Genomic DNA, 20,220 nt, shown 5'->3' on the forward strand with positions numbered 1-20,220 from the left:
CTATCCATATTTCAAGCGCGCAAGAGCGACAAAAGCTCAAATCATGAAAACGTGAACAATTGGAGCGGTTAATCGACCACACCTCATAAGGTAGAGAGCGGAGAGGGGATATTTTTAATTAACAGAAGACAATAATTAGTAACGGTGGGGTTGGGGGCGTGGCGGGGGAGGCTACCTCGAGCGCACGATGATAACGACGAGGAAAATAAAATAAATATAAATGTAATATTACAATTTGGGAAGGACGTGTTGCAGTTATTAGTTTAGTTTACATTCCCGCCCCCCGCGGGTTCCCTCCCCGCGAATTTAATTGTTAATAAATGCTCGCTCTAGCGGAGCTTTGGTTATTAAATTATGGTGCGCTGAGAATAACAAGTGTCGACTCTCGAAAATAGCAGCCCAACCCACCCCCACCCCCTCCCACCCCACTTTTCCAGGCCGCGGGTGTTTCATTTTGAGCTCATCGTGTTGCACCACTCGTGCAGCACTCCCTGCTCTGCTTTTTGTTTGTCTGCATTTCTGCGATTACTTTTTACTTTACATCTTGTCCATCTCCTCAAGTTACTTTCCTTTCTCGCTCTCAGGAAGTCTACAAGTCCGGAAATAGTACTGATTCTTTAAGGTCGGTCCGGAACAGTGTTCGAAACTCACTTGTGAGTTTCAGGTACTATGTGGCGCAACGAGTTCGATTTTAAGGGGCCGGATTGACTTTTTGCCCATATATCACGGTGAATTTAGTGAAAAGTTAGACTCAAGATGTTTTTGTTACAGAACTGGTAGCTGTACCTTGGGGGAAATTTCGAAAAATCAGCAAAGAGAAAAATTAAGAATGGGGGGGAGGGAAATTTTTAGGGGCCACGTTGGCGCAGAGCTTTCATTTTTTTAGGCGCCATGACCGATTTCTTAGGTGCTCTAGGCGCGTTGGCGCCTGTGAGTTTCGAACACTGGCCCAGAAGTACCGAAAAAGTGCGGAAATTCCGCAAGTAGGTGCGGAATTTTTTATTGTTTTTGTCATTTTTGTCGCAATTTGAGCGGGGAATTCTCATTTTTAAAAATTTTCCAATTTCGTCAATCGGAGGTACTAAAAAAGTACTGAATTCTCCCACTGAGGAGGTGCTGAATTTCTCGGGAATGTGCTGAAAAAGTACTGTAAAACTCTGTCCAATTGATCGTGAGCTTTTCAAATCAGTGCTCTTAATTTTCCTCTTCTGTTTCATTGCACAGGTGTCAAATTGGTTCGGAAATAAACGAATTAGGTACAAGAAAAATATAGGCAAAGCGCAAGAGGAGGCCAACCTATACGCCGCCAAGAAAGCTGCCGGTAAGTTGATAAAACGTTTTCTCTTTTCTCCTCCTCGCCTCTTGTAAATTTGAAATCCTCAATATGAGAGCTTGAGTTGCGTTGAGGGCCTTTTCCGGCCCCACCTGCATTTTGCTAAATGTTCCATGTATTCGAAGCACTAGTCTCAAGTAGACTCTATACCATATATTTTACCGAACAGAGCCCGCACAAAGGTGTAGCAGCGCCTTTAATAAAAAATGACATGTAACAATTGTCATTAATTTTTTTATGTTCTTTTAAAAAATGTACACAGTTTTAGATTAAATTATGTTTCACGTGTGAAATTGTAAAAAAAAACCTTAAATATGGGCCAAAAATGCAACAATGTACCCTAAGGCCCCTTAAAATTCATTAGAGGCCTCTCGAAGGATCAGAAATGGAGAGTACTCCAAAAATGTCCCGAATTAAGGATCAAAAAGGGCTCCAGCTTTGAAAACTTTTGGAGAAAAGGGGTTCCTAAAAATTGGGAGGCCAAGAACTTTCCTCACCCTTGGTGTTCATGAAGTCTACCGGCCAGAATCACGTATCCAATAGCAACGTTGGCTTGGGTCTGGCAGAACCCACTGCATGGTTAACACTACCAGACACATCGTGCTGGCCAACAGACTTATTAGACGAAAAAAATGTTCAGGGTCTCAGTAGGTATAACCTTTTTTTATTCCTCTTAGTCTTCTCGTTTCCAGAGGCGGTTCCAGCAATTTGGCAACACCGGAGTCCCACCATTTAAACCTATGTTAAATAATCGATTCTTGTCGGAGCACCTGGCCCCACCAAGAGGGTTGCCACAGTCAGGAAAAACCGGGAAATGTCAAGGAATTTTAAAAAGTCAGGGAAACCGGACAATGTCGGAAAAAATTGTTAAATCTCCTTTATTTGCACTCTATAATGGGTTTGAGGTTTCGAACCACAAATTTTGCCTGAAAACTATTTTCAATTACTTAGGTCTTCTTAACCATTTGCCATATCTTCTGTCAGGGAATTTCACCAAAGTGTGTCAGAGAAATCAGGAAAATGTCAGGGAATTTCATTTTCCAAATTCTGAGGCAACCCTGCTCCAGGATTCGATACATTTCTATAGGGTTAAACGGAGAGAAAATAATGTTGCCAATTTGGTGGATCCGCCAATGCAGTCGCTCCGAGCATCTTCTGCGAGGAGTCTCCTCTTCGAATCACCTCCTTGTTTTTCCGCTTCACCCCCGAGGAGTCGCAATTATTTCCGCCGTTTTCAATCATGGCAGCCGTCCGGGCGCGTGCATCGGCTGCGGCGGTTTTAATTGGCCCGGAATTTATGGATCTGTTCCAGCGCAAAAATCGGCCGTGATTTACGGCCGCGCGAGGTTGCCCAATTTCGCCCGAGCGGCCGCCCGACGAATGCAAAGCAGGCGGATTCCGTTCTCCAAGCGGCGATCCTGCCGCTCAGCGCGGTGCAACTATCGCGGTTTTTGTCTAATTAAACTCGCGAACGAAATTTGCCGCGCAACGAACTCATCGGCCCCTGATTAGATCGTTAGTTCCACGGCTGGCACGGCGCATTTACGGTATCCCGGTCCTGAAATTCATCCGCCGAGAGTCTGAAGGCGCTTTCGAACGGTTTGATAAGCTTCACGGACGTCCGTGTTTGTTTTGTTTCTTCCTCCGGGTGTTTTTAGTCTGAAAAACTTAAGCTCCAAGTTCAGGGTGTCTACAAGTCCGGAAATAGTACTGATTTTTTAAGGACAGTCCGGAAGCACTGAAAAAGTGCGGAATTCCGCCAGAAGGTCCGGAATTTTTCATTTTTGTCGCAATTTGAGAGAGAAATTCAAATTGTCGAAATTTCTCGAATTTCGTCATATGGAGGGACTGAAAAAGTACCGAATTTTTCCGTTGAGGAGGTACTAAATTTCTCGGGAATGTACTGAAAAAGTACTGTAAAAGTACTGCTTTTTGGCCAGTCAGTTTTAGTAGACACCCTGCCCTGAAGTTTGAGTCCCCTCAATTATTTGTGTATGTTGTGATGTTATTTCAAATCGGAGTAAAGATTACACCGGTGGCACATCCTTTCATTGTTGTAGAGCGTGAGAAGGAGAAACAGTCTGCTTTACACAGAGACAAAGAGAACCTCCAATGGCCTCCTGGCGACAGGTGGAAACTTATACTTCGGGGAATTCATCATTCCGTAAGGAAAATTATCAGGGATCAACTGTCATCAACCTTTTTTCGGCTGTTGATCTACCTATGGGTGGATGACGAGCTCCATGATTTGCTGCTTGTACACAGTGCACAGTTAACCAAAGAGAAGAGTAGAGAAACTTGAAACCCACCGTTAATTGCAGCTTCCTCAGAAATCCGCGCGATCTACCAGTGACGCGCCTTCATTTCCGCGCGACACCTCCCGCGTTACCGCGAAGTTGATTTAGTTGCGTGACCCAAACTAACCTAACTCAAGTCTTCCGTGGCAGTTCCACGCCTTTGCGATACACGTGAATCGGATCGGCATTATTTATTAAAGCGAATCAATCTGATTCCGTTTTCGATTAGTCTCTTTGTCTCTGACTTTACTTCTCTGCATTTCCCTATGCTCTCTATTTGTCTCAGTCAGTTTATTTGCCATCGTTTTTCCCCTCATGAAACCTCAAAATCGCTGAATATGCCATCTTCGCAAATGTTGGACAACTCGGTATAATCCTAAAGAATTTTTCATACGCAGTATACTATTGTAGGTTCAGAGGAAAATTGAGGCACACGACCTCTCTAACTATATCTTTTTACCCCTTATTATGTCAAACACCCCGCCGAAATCGGCTACTCCTCATAGACCATGAAAATTTCGTTTGTGTATTTGCATGTCGCTTTTCATAATTCCCAAGTTTTTCTCATCTTATCTCCGTGCCCTTAATGCCCCTCCTTCATCCCCTCCAAACCCCGCCTCCGTCGACCTTTCTACAAAGTTCGCTTCTGCGGGCCGCGGCGGGTTTTAATTGTGTTGCATGCAATTTACTCAAGGAGCAAATCAATTTCCACGACGGTGGTGCCAATTGGACGTATTTCTGCCAACGGAACCATCTGCATTAAGACATGAGCCCCGAGACCCCTAAGAATGAATGCATATCAAGGCTCACGTCATAATGCACATAGTTCCGTTCGGCAGAAATCCGTCCAATTTGCGGGACGAAGCCGCGTCTCCGAAGTGCGACCAAAACCTCGACGCATTATTGTGAAAATAGGCGAGCGTGTTTGCTTTTCGTGCTGTTCGTTTTCGAGTTTGCCTCTGGTATTGCCGGCCGAAAATTACTTTTAATCCTCCCCCCCCCCCCCCTCCGTTCTGTTCTAGCACTGGGTTGCGACTTGCAATCTGAGAAAAAATAATCAGAAAGTCGGAGGATCGAATGAGTGACCCGGAGCAAAACTAGAGAAGCCAAGGAGTTCTTTTAAACACGGTTACCTTAACTGGAAAATAATGCTAAATTCTAGAAAATTTGGGAAAGTTCTCCCGGCATTTCTGCGCTATTCCGGGTGGTTCTCGGTGGCGTGGCGTGATTTACGATGCATCAATTGAACTGTCATTCGAACATATAGAAAAGGATCGATTAAGTAATCGATTCTTTACCACAGCTTCAAATGGAGAAATATCGATGGTCGATCATTCACGCCTCGCCACTGGTGGTACTGAACTAACCACGGACAAAGCATATACTATCGACCATCCTAAAACCAACAGGCGCTTGTAATGTATGTGCGTGTGAATTGTATGTTCAGTGAATTTTACATGTTTCCCGGAAACATTTATGGAGACATTCATGTTCGATCGAACGCTAGTTTTAACGATTACGATATCCGTTCCTAGCTCGTAAGTTGCTTCCCGCCTTTGCTGAAAACTCGCTCACCGTAATAGTAAGTGAGCTTAAGAGCTTTCCGCTCAAATATTCTCTTCAGCTTTAGATTTATTGCTGGATCTGATGATCCTCCTCCCTCCTTTCTTCCCAAAGTGTTTTTTGAAAAATAATTATCTCCCATGCCCAGAGGCATCCTCCAAGAAGGATAATTTTGCGATCAGCAAATAAACGAACGTTTGAACAAGAGGAATTTCTCTGTTGCCAACGGCATGCAAACAGTTTCGTCCCGAAATCCTTCTTCCAGGACCCTAGCAAAGAAATTGGCATCCCAACTCTTATCTCTCAGGAAAATTATCGAAATGCCAGTGGAGGGTCTCTTGTCTGTGCCCCTTACCAACAAATTCAGAGATGGAGGTTTAGGAAGAGGAAACCTCCATTTTTAAGAGCTACTTGGAGGCCTTTACAATTTTTTTCCCTTTTTTTTCCATACTCAAAAATTGTTTTCAATCTTCGATTTTCCTTGTTCGGAAGGTGTCGTGTGCCGTGATCCGAGGTGTCCCTTACCAACAGATTCAGAAACGAAGGTTTAGGAAGAGGAAACCTCAATTTTTAAGAGCTACACAGAGGTCTTAACAATTTTTTTTATATATCCTCAAAAATTGTTTTCAATCCTTGATTTTCCTTTTTGGGAAGATATCATTTGCTATGCTCCGAGGTTGAATTTTGCCCAAACCTTGGAACGGCTAGAGTCCCTTTATAGAGATAGTTAAGACAAAGATTACATTTTCACCGATTGCAAAGATTATAATCTGGAATGGACCAGGGAATGAAGTACGGGTTCGGCAAGGAACAAACGGAATGAGAGAGGGAACGGAGAAAGGAATTTGAGAATGGGCCGATCAAAGATTACAAAAAACGTTCAATTTCTGTAATCTTTATTCCCGTTTGCGACTTCATGAGGGGGTGTTGTCTTGACTCTCAGTATAAAGGGACTCTAGGTAGACGTGGCTGCGGGGAACGGCGAGAAGGGAGGACAGCGAACGATGCTCGGAGCCCGAGATGCTCATTTGGACGAGATGCCCGTCTTCCCGGCGGCCGGAGGCGAGATAATCGCGTTTGATTTGATGTATGTCGCTCTATGATTTCCTGGATCCCCGGGTCCGGTCGTCGCAGCGGGCGAGCGGAGGATTGACTTTTGTCAACGCGCTCATCGGCCCGCGTCTCGGGTTACCGGAGCCCGCTTGCGTCACTCCCAGGGATGTTCCCCGGGGGAGGGTCGCGCGGCTCGGGAGAGTGACGAGGCGGGGGGGGGGGGGGGTCCGGACCGCGCCGAGCCGCGCCGCGCCGGGGGCAGTCGAAATGAAGTTAATATATCACACTGGTGTAGCTTTGTATTTGACAGCTTCAATGGGTTTTCTTTGCCGCTCTGATCCTTTTCTGGAATTTGCGTCCTCCCCCTCTCCGCCCGCCGCCTCCTCCCCCGACGAATCCCCCGGTCGCTCTTCCCCCAATTTTTTCTCCCTTTTCCTCTATTTTCTGTCTTTTTTTTTCCCCTCTCCACCCTCTCACCGCTTTTTGTCGCTCCGAAATCGACGACTCCGCGGCGTCCTCCCTCGTCCCCCCGCCCCGCCCTCGGGGGTGAGTCTGAACACGCTCAAGTGGCAGGGGCACAAGTGCACGAGCACCATTACCTTTTTATTCGCTTTCCGGGGGTGAATCTAAAAAAGGGTAGGTCTCCCGATTTTTTTCCCCCTACCCTTCGATAAGATTTTACACTGTTCCGATTTTCTAAATTTTTGTCTGGAGATAGATTTGAGTCACTCGACTGTTTCTCTAGTCTTTTTTCTCACGTTGAAGGCGATTTCAACCGCACAGCACACGATATGAAGTTTTTATCAAGTAAAACTCGGAGGTATTTTCCCCGCAGAAATAACTTTTAAAGGAACCCATGAAATTGAACTTAGAGCTTCAGAACTCTAGCTCAGAATGTACAAGCTACATAACCGATCTTTTTTCATAGGTTTGAGTGGCATATCAATCGGTACATCGCAAATCACGCCACGCTATGTGATAAGGTTTCAATTTTAACCGCTCGCACAGTAAGACCCCGGATGAACATTACTTAAAAGGGAGGAGAATTAAGGTTGTGGGACGCCTTGGACTCCCTGTCCAGGGGAGGGTGCCCCGCTCTTCATGAACCACATGACCTGGAGCGCTTCCGGGAGGGCCCCGAGACTTGAACGGGAAACGGGGGCGCGAGGTGGCGGAGTCGAAAGCATTCGACACACTTTTAGCGGGAAATAAATGGACTGAGTTAAGCAGAAAGGAACCAACCCACATTTTGGAAAAAATTGAGTTATGAGTGGTTTTGAACTCAACCACTGCTCTACTATCTATCGCCAAAAATTCAAAGTTTTTGTTGGAGCAAATTTTGCAGAAATTGAACTTGAAGTTTATATTTTACATTGAGTCTTATGCAAGAGCCAAACTTTTAACCTCTTTTTCTCGGTTCGATCCCGATGTGGCTTGGTTCCTTTCTGTTTAACTCCGTCCAAATAAGTCAATACGAGTTTGACGTTTTCTAACTCGTTTCGGCCTCCATGGCCAGCCAAGGCCGGCTCTCGCCAGTCATGCTTATAATCGCCACCCCGTTGTCCTACCCCTCTCGCCCTGTCAATCACTCTCGCCTCCACCAGTCTCCTCGTACCCCTAATTGAGTCCTATGCCCCCCCCCCCACCCGATCCCAGCCTGGTCCTGGCTTCCATTCAATTTCCAACTCGCCCACTCGCACGTATCCCCTGACGACGGTCGAGCAGTCCAGTCTTCGCGAGGAATTTTACATTCGGACTGGATTTTGCACCAAGGTCCAGTTACACGGTCAAATTGAGCCATCAAACTGAAGCTCCGATTGGTGGAAAAAGACCTGAGGTGAGGATGCGACCAATGAGAGGCCCAATTTGATGGTTCAGTTTGATCGTGTAACCAGGCCAATAAGGAACTACTGTTTCGTCCTCATCAGCCTGTGTCACACTATCAAAATACTCCATCAAAATGTCAAGGTCAAGTGCTGTGATTGGTCCAAGTCATCGAATAAGCCAATCACAACACCTGACCTTGATATTTTGATGGCTAGTTTTGATAGTGTGACACAGGCAATCGATGAAGACCTCTATCTGAATGAGGAAAAGCAATGGTGCATACGTTGTCCCCGAAAAGATCTGAAAATAGTAGTTCTTCAATGCAAAATAGCAAATAGGGAGCAGAGATTCAAAATTAAATTTCTTTTACTATTTCATGAGTTCTATTAAAATCCAAGCAACTCTCAAGGACAGAGTCGATAACTTTCAAAGAATACACAAGAATTCGACGTGGAACTCAAAAGTTCGACTTCTGATACTTACTTTATCCAATGTTCCAATTTTACCTTTTACAATGTCTTAGCGTTTCGTGATCACCTGAGTCAATTTTAAGAGCTTATATACGATTTCATAAAATTTGGTATCTCCATGATACCCCTGACTAGTTTTCGGTTCGAGGAACAGGGAACACCCGAGGGTAACTCTAACCCTGCAAGGGTTGGGTAAGTATCAGCAGATGAGGCCATGATTCAAGTGGCATTGTGTCCATCATCTCTCGAATGCTGCGTGTAATAAGATCATTTTAATCACGCAAAAGGTATAAACTCTGAATTCGTAAGGATATTATGTGCGGAAGTTATTCACGTAGTAACTGTTCGTATTTCCGTTCCTCTTCTAACAGTCTAGAAGTGTCCAATCACGGTTATACCATCACTCTAAGAAGGTGATAGTTTCAGCTGGATAAATTATATCCTTCAATTTCATTGTTCATTTGCTGTGTTTATTCTAAATCTTGGGTTTTTTTCTTTTTTTTTCAGGAGCCTCCCCGTACAGCATGGGTCCAGCCTCGCAAGGAACGCCCACCCCAATGATGTCTCCTGCTCCTCCTAGTGTCCCCCAAGACTCAATGGGTTACAATCTGAACATGAATGGAGGTGACTACAGCTCGACCATGTCTGGATCCCAGGTAATTATTTAAGTCGTAGTTCAATGTAGTTCTGCTCTGATTTGCCCCTCAACTTTCATGAAGCTGTAAGAATATCTTCTCGAGGGACGAGTTCCTGATAGTAAAAATCAGAGAAACAGAGGAAATAACAACGAAACGCTAATGAATTGAAAGGTCAGGGATTTGATCTTCATTTTCTTCGTAGTTTACCCTGAAGAAGACTCATATTTGGACCACACTGTGCAGTTAGAAACCACAATTTCTAGCTCATTTGTACAAACATTAATGTGCATAGGAAAACTTATGGTACGTACGTTATGTTTCTAAACTGAGCCTTAAATTCCAGTCCCCAATTGCCTAATGTAGTATATTTATTGTTTTAGCATAACATGCTTTAAGTTCAAAATCATAAGGTCTGTAGACCGGAAAAAAATTGTCAAGTGTGAATATTTCAAACTCTTTATCTCCTGATCTTGCCTACTGCCTTTTAAAGAAATTGGTTTGAATCTTATCTTATTTTAATGTTTTTGTATTTTTCAGCAACCTTACTCTGATGGTAGCATGGGATATGATTCGCTGGGACATCAGGTGAGAGACGATGATAGTCCATGATCACTGTAAATAGATGCCTAATTGTGCATGAAGCATAGATCAGTGTTATTTATTTCTATGTTCACTGTCAAAGGGTCATAAAGCAAACTTAAACCGAATGTTTTAGTTTACCTTGCTGCAGCAGTCTAAATTTAGTATATTTCTTTTTTATGTAGAAAATACCAAAATTCAGAGAGGAATGAAAGAAACAAACCATCAAACTAGCGTTGTTTGCACCTTTTTTTGAGAGGACATGAGCAACAAGGAAGAATACTGGATGATAATAACCAATTCAAATTTGCTAAAGAATAAAGGAAGGTTCGAAGGTCTTGTTTTGAGAAGTGAAGAATTTTGAGTAGTATCCAGAAATTGCGCAATTCATATGAGTTCTTTTAAGTGGTGCCATAACTTGCAATATATTTTTTCCTGTTTTGCTCCAATACTTCTAAAACAAAATTTCACTCCTCTTTTGGCGTGTAGCTCATCATAGCCTCTGATGAGTTTCTCTATCGATGGCTCAAGTGATGAACACTAGAGTATCTGTGTGTGGAGAGTATTGTCATCTCAATCCTATAACTGCAGAGAAAGTGTGTCGCTCTCTGTTTGAATGTCGATAGAGTTTCAGACATGATTAGCATTTGCCAGTTTTCAGCCTTTAAAATGAGCGCTGAACAAACTTTGATGGATATTTTTACTGAGAATAATTACACTTTATCCGCACGCATCATTATTTTCCCTCCAAATAATTCAAAATACTATTGATCGGGTATATTTACATTGGGCCACAAGAGCCTCCTGAAAATCTTAAGATGAACCAATCAGAGTGCGACACAGACATGGCAATACTTTTCCCATCCATGCACTCTAATAAGCACCTACATGCATCATGATACTGCAAACTTTCTGTTCACATTTGACGTTTTTCTCGAATAACTAGCAGTCGAGCAATGAAACCATTGAGATTGGAGAAGAATGAGATTTTAAAACTTGCAATGCAGAATTTCAACTTGAGTCATCAGTCAAATGATTCAGTGGCTCCTTTGTTTGGCAATCAGTGTCATGATATTGAGGTTTTGAAGAGGAAAACATTGTTTCAAGCTCTTATTGATCTCTTCAAAAAAGCTGATCCATGCCAGCACAGATTCATTTCTAGGATTTAAGATATGGGTGTCCTAATCCATTTTTTCATCTTTACTTTGTGTTCAGAAGTTCACCAATATTGTAAAAGCTTTTTTTTTATTGATTTATTTTAATCTCAAAATTTTGCTAACTGATCAGTGGTTTTATGCAGTTCAATTATATGGAGCTCTAGAATGTGGTTGGAAATGTTTCTTCTCATTGCTTTGCTTCTTTGCCCAACTATTTCCTTTTTGTTTCTGTTAATGAACCTTATTTTCTTTTCCGTTTTTGCCCTTTTTTCACTTTTTGATCTTATCATAGCTTTAATTATCGAAAGCTAGACTACCCTCTTTCCTTTGCAAGTATTTTTAATTAGCTCTCAAGTTCAAATGAAAATTTGTATCCTAAAATAAAATAAGACAGGGATGACGAGACAGAATAGCTCTCATTATTCTAATGGAAATTAATTTCAATACGATTAAATGTATTTTATTTATATATGCTCTTAGATGACGACTCCTCGGTTGCTTCATTTTATGAGGATATAATGTGATGAACATTCAATGTTGTATTTTTGGATGGCCAGGAAAATCTGGTTTAGTGATATGTTTCTACACGTACATCTCATTTACCAGGATCGAGCTCTAAAGTCATCCCAAGTCACCAAATTTTCTCGTTTAATTGCTTTTTTACTTTTTCTTTCATCTAATTTTGACCTGATTTTTCTCTTGTTTTTGTTTTTAATTTTATTCTTTGGTTTATCTTTTATCATAAAATTCCTGCATGTTCATCCTGTCACCACCTCGTGTTGTTCGGAATAGTTGCCCATTAGCTTAAAGATCTACCACTAAGACTTTACTTTCAGCACCACTCCTGAACATTCTTTGCGGTTATAAAGGGTTTCATTGATGAAAACATTTTATCTCCCTGAGTAATATTTTTCTTCCCCACACATCATGATTTAATGATGTCCTTGATTGGTCAAGACTACCACAATTTTCAATGGCTTTTCCCAACACTTCAGAATTCTTTTCAACCCCCCCCCCCCACTCCCTCCCCTCCCCACTCGCGTAGAATTTTTGCTTCTTAAAATGAGTTCAAGTTCTTAAACAAAAAATGTATTTTTTCAATGAAGAATGTACATTTGACCCTAAAAATACCACAAGTTATTCGTTGTTGGGTTGATTTAAGAGGCCTATCTGCCCCTACCCTAAAAAAGCAAGAAAATGTAAGGTTAATACAGAATATACGAACTTCTCAGGTTTTATTTTGAGCGTAGTATTGCTCCTTGTTTTACCTCTGATTTGCAACTGATCAGGTTGCCGCCTGCATTGTCTCTCTGTCCAGCCATACATTGTATTATCAGATGTAAAATCCTATAGCCAATAAGGTTCTACAAATTCAAGCTCACTAGTTAGCAAGAAATGTGTCGGAAGAAAGTTTCCCCTGCTCCAGTGAGTGATTTTTCTTGTTAGTGGAAAAAAAATTCCCAAGTTACTAGATTGTGAACACAAGTCTAGCAACGTGGAATTGTCTTTTTTTCAAATGTAGAGTAAAGCTGACAATACCTGTGTGAAACCTTAAAAGACTCAAAATTTAAAAGGCTCAGCACTATTAATGATTGTACAAAATCAATTTTAGGCTTGTAACCAATAGTTCAGTAATATCAGTGACACTCAGTGACAGTGTGTTCATGCTCGGGCTGGGTGTGTGACTTGATCCTCCACTTTCCCCCTTTTTATTAATCTCTTGTAGTCAGTAGTCTAATCGGTTTTTTAGTCCTCTCTTTTTCTCAAGTAACAATTGAATAGGATTGGTATTGGTTTCTTTTTCTTTTTTATGGAAGTAAGCAACTATTTTAGTGTCTTAATCATGTAAACGATCTGAAATTGCTTTGATAGAATACCTCTTTGGATTTGATGATTGTTTGAGGCCAAAAACCAAATCAATGACTCTTTCAGATTGCTCTGTTTTGAGTCAAAAGAAAAAAAATTTAAACTTCATTCAGATAGGCGGATTCAAAATAATAATTATTTGGCATTTGGCGAAAAGGAGTTACTTTTCGACAAAGCAGTGAGTTTTTGCCCATTGTAAGCACTTACTTACAGATAACACATAATTTTACATGGATAGATAACATTAGATGCATCTTCAAGACAAATTAATATATTTCAATCTGACGTCCAATTTGTGAATGATTTCTGTTATTCCAATATGTACTAGAATGAGTCCACTAATTTTGATTCAATCAGAGATGCCTTTTGAACCTATCGAAGAGATCCTTCAATTGAATTCTTTTGAAAAGTATTAAGTCAGTATTTGAAGCACACTTCTATGAAAACTCCTCCTTTAGCAAGTTTTTGTGATGCCAATAAATTGATCACGGTTTAGAATCACGGAACAATTAAGTTTTTTGAATCTGCTCTTCACTTAAATGTAACTGTCACAACTTAAGAAGGAGATAATAGCTCAAACATGGAAAAGACACTTAATGCATATTACTTCCACCCGCTCTCTCTTGTTCTTTTGCTCACAACTTCTCTCTCACCTCTCTTCTCTGAATCTGTCTGTTGGGATCTGGGTTTTGGATGTTGATGACTGATGGCTGATGGATCTCGCTCTGTGATTGGTTGTTCAAGGTTCGCGACTGTGACGATGACGACGATGATGACGTAGACGATGATGATGATTGAAAACGATGATTGATGATCGTGGCGGGCGCAGCGCCAGGGAGCGAGATCCGATCACTGGCCCTCCATTGTCATCATCCCCAGCTCACCTGACAGATCATCATTCCGATTCTGAAACTGATCCACCTGAAAATTCGTATGATTGTTATTTCATCATGTTTGTAACTACCTTTAAGATTATTTTCTATTCATTTTGTTATTGTTATTTTTCATTTGTAACTAAGTCTGAATTTAGAGTATGCAATCATTTGGATATTTTCTCTCTCTCACTCAAAAGTCATGTGAAATATTCATACACAGAAAAAAAAAGCAAATTTGTTATGTGGCATAAAAGTTGTTCCTCGTACAAACTCCTTTTCTCCTTACTGCTATCAGGTTCAGAGACTGGATCTGCAAGCGCAGTTTTCTTGTTCTATCACAGGCATTAGATTTCTGGAGTATCATCAGAGAAAAATTTTAAAACATTTTAGCTCTAGCAGACTTTAAGGACTTCTTTCATGAGCTACATAAATCAGATTTTCTTCGTATATTTGCTGAAAGTATCTACACCCAGGCTTGTGTGCATATTCCCAAACATTTAAAAATATTCCAGAGTCATTAAATTATTTTTTAATTGTTAACGAAGGAGCAGCTCTCCTCATTTATTTTGTTATATTAGACTCCAATTTTTATTTTTTTTCATATTAGTGGAGAAGACTTAGATCAAGCCACTGTAATTTTCATGAAATAATTCTGAAATTGAAGGTTCTCCCAATCTGACCTCTGCTCTGTAAATGAAAACCATGACTCTGGGGTTTCTCAAATGGATGATGGGTACTTTTTTATTTTTTCAATTAAGTGTTGATTACACCTACTCTTTCTCATCCAGCAGGAATTAAACGAGAGCATTGCTTTCGAAATTTTACTTCCTAGAATACGAGAGAAAATATTAAATTTTGAATGAATAATATTGCTATCAAAGTTTTAATCTTTCACACCGTTTGTGATAAATTTGTATACCATTACTTTGTACACTAGTGTTAAATTTTTCTCTAAGCCTTCTTATAAATTAAGCAAGAACTATCTTACAGATGAAAGATCATAGCAATTATGTTGTTGTAATTATCTAATTTTCTCTTATTCTGTCAATTTTTTCTCAGCTTTTCATTTGTTTTTTCGTGAATGATTTTGTTTTCAATGGACCTATTTAGTTCCAACGGATTTTCAAATGCACAAAGGCCAATTCTTTTTTTTAAAAAAATAGATTTGAACTTTTCTGCCACTTGTGACGATTTTAGAGCAATCAAGCTCTGATGATCCAGTCGCTTTCTTAAAGCTACTAGCTTAGAATTTCCATTATCTTTGACATTTCAAAAGAAAAGTTTGTGTTTTAACATCCAAGTAAAGATGCTAACAAGAAACATTATATTTTCCGCGGAGATTTTAATTATTTAGTTAAAAAAAGAGTTTTTATTCTTTTTGTCTCCATGAATTTTCCCATCTTTAATCTCACTGTCATCTTTAAGAGATCAGTAGCTTTTTTTTTCCTCCACACTTGATCTTTTTTCCTCCAGCTGATACTTTCTGTGGCTTTTTTACTTAAGTTAACTTGTATACGTGCATAGTGATCCTTATTAGTTATTAAGTGTTAGATAACTTTTATATTCTCTTAAATGAAAACAATGTAATTATAATTTATTGTAATTGATTTAAAAATTTGTCCTATTGAAAAAAAAAATCTTTTTTGATGTATTTTTTATTCATGAGCAAAAAGGTTTTGCAACTGAGCGATACGATTTAAGAGTGCTTTATAAATTAAGTGTTTATTTTAGGTTAAGGTCAATTCATCCTTTCTAGCTTGAATTCTCTGTTTCTCGTGCTTTGATCGATGAAGAACAAAGCAAAAAAGCCAAATTTCCACTTCACTAAAATAGACCAGCTTCACATGCATTTGCCTGTAAACGCCTCGTTTTGTATTTTCTGTGCTTGGAAGGATGATAAATGGTTCAGTATTGCCTCCTATGTTACAAAAATAATGTAGGAAAAGAAATTCCTCTTTTTATAGAGTCCTTAGATTTAAGATGCATCACCAAATATCCTACCCAAAATAAGGTTTTAAGTACTGAGGTAAGGTTTTAAGTTCATTTATTACTGCCTGTAATACTGTATACCATAAATTTAATTTTTAATCGAGGACCTCCTTTTTTCTCTTCCTTTATTTTTTCAATCTACAGTTAAAAAATTATGTTTTTACCTCTACAATTTGAAGAAAAAGATTTATATGATTAATTGTATACCATTTAATGCAACTACTAATTGAGTCTCAGAATCATCTTTATTTTATATGCTGCTATACATAGCAAAATATGTTGATAAATGTTATCAATTTTAGCAAAATAAGCTTTCAATATGTCATGAGCAGGGTCACATCACAAATATATCAGAGTAAATTTTTTTGACCTCATAGGATGTGTGGAAAGTATTTGAAACAATGAAATTAAATAAGTTACATTTTGCAATGAGCAATCCCCATAACCTTGGAAGAGTTTTGAATCACCGTGAACTGATTTATTGCATAAAATATTATTTGGGTTTTTAATAATAATCAAAAACTGAAGGAAAAACTAAACTGTAACATGCTATGCTTCCATTTTTGCAGCTGCATAAGAAACACATTTTTCATCCAAATCAACCCATTCCCTCTTTAACTGCTCTCTGTCTCTTATGTTTTGAATTTTCTTATCTCCTTCATTACACATTTGCAGTTTCTTTTGAGCGTATGCAAGGAAAGGGAAAAATACTATCTTAGCACTCAAATTATCGAGCAATATACTGATTGCATTGGTTACGCATTTAGACAAAATCTCATATTCGCGAGAAGTGAAAAAGAGTATTGCAAATTGAAAACAGGGTGAATATTATACTACTTTTATTTTATTTTTAAGTCGCGTGTGCTCTGACTTTATTGTTAACTGTGATTTAACACGCCATTTTTCTAACTCGCAGCTCCTGTCGTGACAACGGGGATTAATAAGAGCATGTGCAATCCATGTCCCAAAACTGGAATCCGATGTCAGTACTTCTTGCACCGAACTCTATGATGAGAGTTGAAGCATTTCAATTCAGCCTTGACAAATTCCAGTGGAAGCTTAATCATTGAAGGCCTTCCTAAGTATTTTGAAAGTAGAAACAAATTATTACCCCCCTCTAAACCTCGATGATTTCTTAAATTTTCTCGTCTCACAGGACTCACTCTAAAATTGAGCTCTAATGACTAATGAGAGACACACAAATCAGAGGGCTTTCTATTCATGGTGGGGAGTTGCTTGTTAGAAGTACAACATGTATACGCATAGTAATTTACGCTAGTAATTTAAGAAATTTTATTTATAGCTATTGTATTTGTAAATACTGGAATTCTTTCTAGGAATAAAATTAACTCTATCATTGATTTTGATGTTACTTTTTTACTTTCCATGATAATTTCTCTGCTTCAAACAATTTTGTTAGTCATCAGTCTCAAATCAGAGGTCATTCAGAGATCCATTTCATTTCTCGGAAGGGGGCCCATAAAATTTTTTGCATGAATTCTCCTGAGAGAGTCCCCCACTTTTCTATACATCGTTCTCTGCCAAGATTCAGATCTGTGCTAGCTTTGCTGCATTGCTGAATGAAAGAGAAAACGCATGTTTCACTAATCGGTTCAAAGTGAAACAAATTTCTCTTTTTAATCCACTCACTATTTCACCGCAATATTTTCTTCGTCAAGTCCCATTCTGTTCCCACTAAAATGTTTTTGAACAATCTCAGAGGAACTTCAGTAGGTACCAAAGTTAATGCCGATCTGCTGGTTGAATTTTTTAGTGTACCAGTCACATCTTAATGTCACTAAATGTTATTTCCTAATATAAGGAAATCTTTCCCCTCTAAACCACTTCTGCATAACTCATCCGAAACAAGTTTTCCCCCAGTTTTCCTCAGAAAATGTCACTTATGGCTGAATTTTCTTGTAAATTAACAGGGATTGTTAAATAATCTCTCACCTGCAAACCAATTGCATGTATTTTTGCACTCCAAAGTTTCTCCACATGATATTTTTCCAACAAATATGTACCTTTCTTTCACATGAAAGCATCCAATTTGCATTCCTTGCTATGGTATGGTGCAATGCTGTTTAAGCATTACATAAAGTACAGGGCATTTTGGTAAATTTATTTACTCCCTCCCCTGGCCTTTGTAAGGTGACAAGATATCCTTTCATTTTGAATCACGTAAGACTGATCTGAACCCCCTTCCCCCTCTAATTTCTCAACAAATAACGGAAGAAGCATGAGAAACAGCTGAAAAACACATATTTTTGTTGGTAAATAATATGTTTGTTTTTTTTTTTGTTTTTTTTTTTTTTTTTTCAAGTGGGTGACCAATGTAAGATTGGACTCTCCACCCCCCTCATCTGCTCGTGAACTCTAGCATAGCAAGTTTTGACTCCTCTAAATGGCCTATGTAATACTTAAACGCCCCTTAATAGGATTCATGGATATTCGCTCAGAAGGAAAGATTAAGTTCATTACATAGTATACTAACTTTATCATGAATAGTTTCATTATCAGCTGTACCGTAGCAGAAAGCTCTAAAACTCAGTTGCAACAAGAGAGAAAACTAAAGGGGAAGGACTTCCTGAACAGTAATGTTCTAACGTATAGGTTAAAGAGCAATGGTTTAAAGTTCCTTGAAATTCAAAGAACTAATTTTAAAAACTTAAACAGGGGTTTGACTGAAGTAAAATAAAATAAAATGAAACAAATAATTTCATTTTATAATTCATCTTATTTTATTTTATTCATCTCAATCGATTTTTCGTATGATTGGTGGTTATTTAAGTTTTTAATTTAGTTCTTTTACTCTCGTAGGTCGTTGACCAACAATATAAATGTTTTCTGCTCATCGTTCCTGTGGGCGGTCATATAATTTGTATTTTTCCTTTTATATTTCCCGTCCCATCTCCTGGGAGACATAGAAATCCTCCACGCATGAAAATTGTGCTTGAAAAACTTATCTATGTAATGAAATTTAAATGTTACTGCCAGGTCAAAGTTTCCAAGAATTTTTGTTACTACGTAATGGAAGGGAAATGATTCTTAGTGTATGTGCTTACGTATTCTAGTATGCATTACTTTCTTAAATGGTTGGAAATTATATTGAAGTCTTCTGATAAAATAATACATCCAAATTATATTTATATTTCTTCAATGCTCAAAATGGAAAGTAATTCCCTCCATAAAACCGGGCTCCACACTAAGCAGCATTCTCTAAACTTAACATGGTAGATTTTATGTATCTCCCAAATTTCATGTTGATTCGAGCTGAGCGACTTGACTCAGCATTTGCTGCACCAGCTGAAAGTCAGTATTTGCGGCATAAGTCCAGTAGATTCCACCTGCAAAGCTGAGCATACCGTTAAGTTTCCTAATTTGAATGAGTAACTTGACATTTGGCAAGTAGTGCTGATTTTCTTGCCACTTGCCTTTGAATTTTTGTTGCTTGGCTTGCTTTTTGGCCAATGCCGCGTATCGAATAGGTTGTCCCAAGGCAACTATCGCAGGTGTAAGTTTACATAGATGGTAGTCTCATTGTTGAAGTTCATCTGAAATACTGTATTAAAGGGAAATTCCTGTTAAATTTCAGCACTCTAAATGACAATAAATAGTATTTTTGCACTCAAAGGTCAACATTATCTTGCCCTAAAAACGTGTTGTTCAGCATACAAAGCTCAAACTTGCCAACATTATGATTCATGAGCCTCTCAGTATAATGTGTAATGAGCTGTAAAAAATGACAGGTGCCATACTCAACTCATCAAAAATTTTGCTTGTGTTTGCAGTGTTGAATCAGGAACAGTTTGTTTAAGAGGGGTTCGAAATCAGTTAAAATTTTCTTAGAGTAGTTGGATTACATTCTGCAACAAGGAACCACTATTACTGGCTCTTCCTTAAAAGCACCCTCCTCCGTAGGGAATCTAATGGCATATATGTTGTTTCTAAAGTAAGCTAGAAATAGTGGTACCTTATTGCAAAATGTAGTCCTGTTGATCCTCATGAGTTCTTTTTCTCGCAGATGAAAGTTGTCGTTTTGTAAAACTCATACCATAGGTGACGTCATTGCTTACTTACAATGGGAGGGCAGATCGATGACTTAAGTGCGAAAGCGCGTATCTCTGTTTGCTACATTGCAGACTTCCTGTCGAACTTTATTTTTCCTTTGAATAACTAGTCAACTTAATTTCTTTTTAATATCTCCTCGTGATCCTTTTCCTCCCAGGAGACTCTTCTGTAAAAATTTCAAGCTATTAAGTTGGCGTGCTCCTCTTCAAAATAATAAAATAGGAGCAGACAATTTGAAACACCACAATCGAGGTATGTGGTTTCGCACTTTGGCCATCAAGATGAATTTAGAACTGACTCTTCAATTTTTTTTCTTTAAAATGGTTTCCATATTTTCTGAATAACGTGATCGCTTCTTAAGTTGCTCACTCCCATGCTTCCGGTTGACTCTGTGTTTAGTGCACCGAAAAAGTCATTAAAGTTTTCACCGTAATAAATGGACTGCATTTTGCAATTTGGAGCTATAAATTCTAACTCATCTGAAAGAACACTTATGTGCATA

The 20,220-nt window shown here is 39.2% G+C and overlaps 1 protein-coding gene across 2 annotated transcripts in view; it reads left to right on the forward strand.

Annotated features, from left to right (window-relative positions):
* exd (PBX homeobox extradenticle) overlaps window positions 1-20,220 on the forward strand; it is a 243,306-nt gene that overhangs the window by 214,218 nt on the left and 8,868 nt on the right. Inside the window, exons 6-9 of one of the 2 annotated variants that reach the window (XM_019058323.2) lie at window positions 1,225-1,321; window positions 9,051-9,199; window positions 9,719-9,766; window positions 13,528-17,008. In XM_019058323.2, the coding sequence (XP_018913868.1) occupies window positions 1,225-1,321; window positions 9,051-9,199; window positions 9,719-9,766; window positions 13,528-13,581 (348 nt within the window). In that variant the 3' untranslated portion in view covers window positions 13,582-17,008. Of the gene's footprint in view, window positions 1-1,224; window positions 1,322-9,050; window positions 9,200-9,718; window positions 9,767-13,527; window positions 17,009-20,220 lie in introns of those variants that run through there. The other variant, XM_019058322.2, reaches the window with a different exon arrangement.

Source organism: Bemisia tabaci, chromosome 2 (genome assembly GCF_918797505.1).
Source record: "Bemisia tabaci chromosome 2, PGI_BMITA_v3".
NCBI lineage: Eukaryota > Metazoa > Arthropoda > Insecta > Hemiptera > Aleyrodidae > Bemisia > Bemisia tabaci.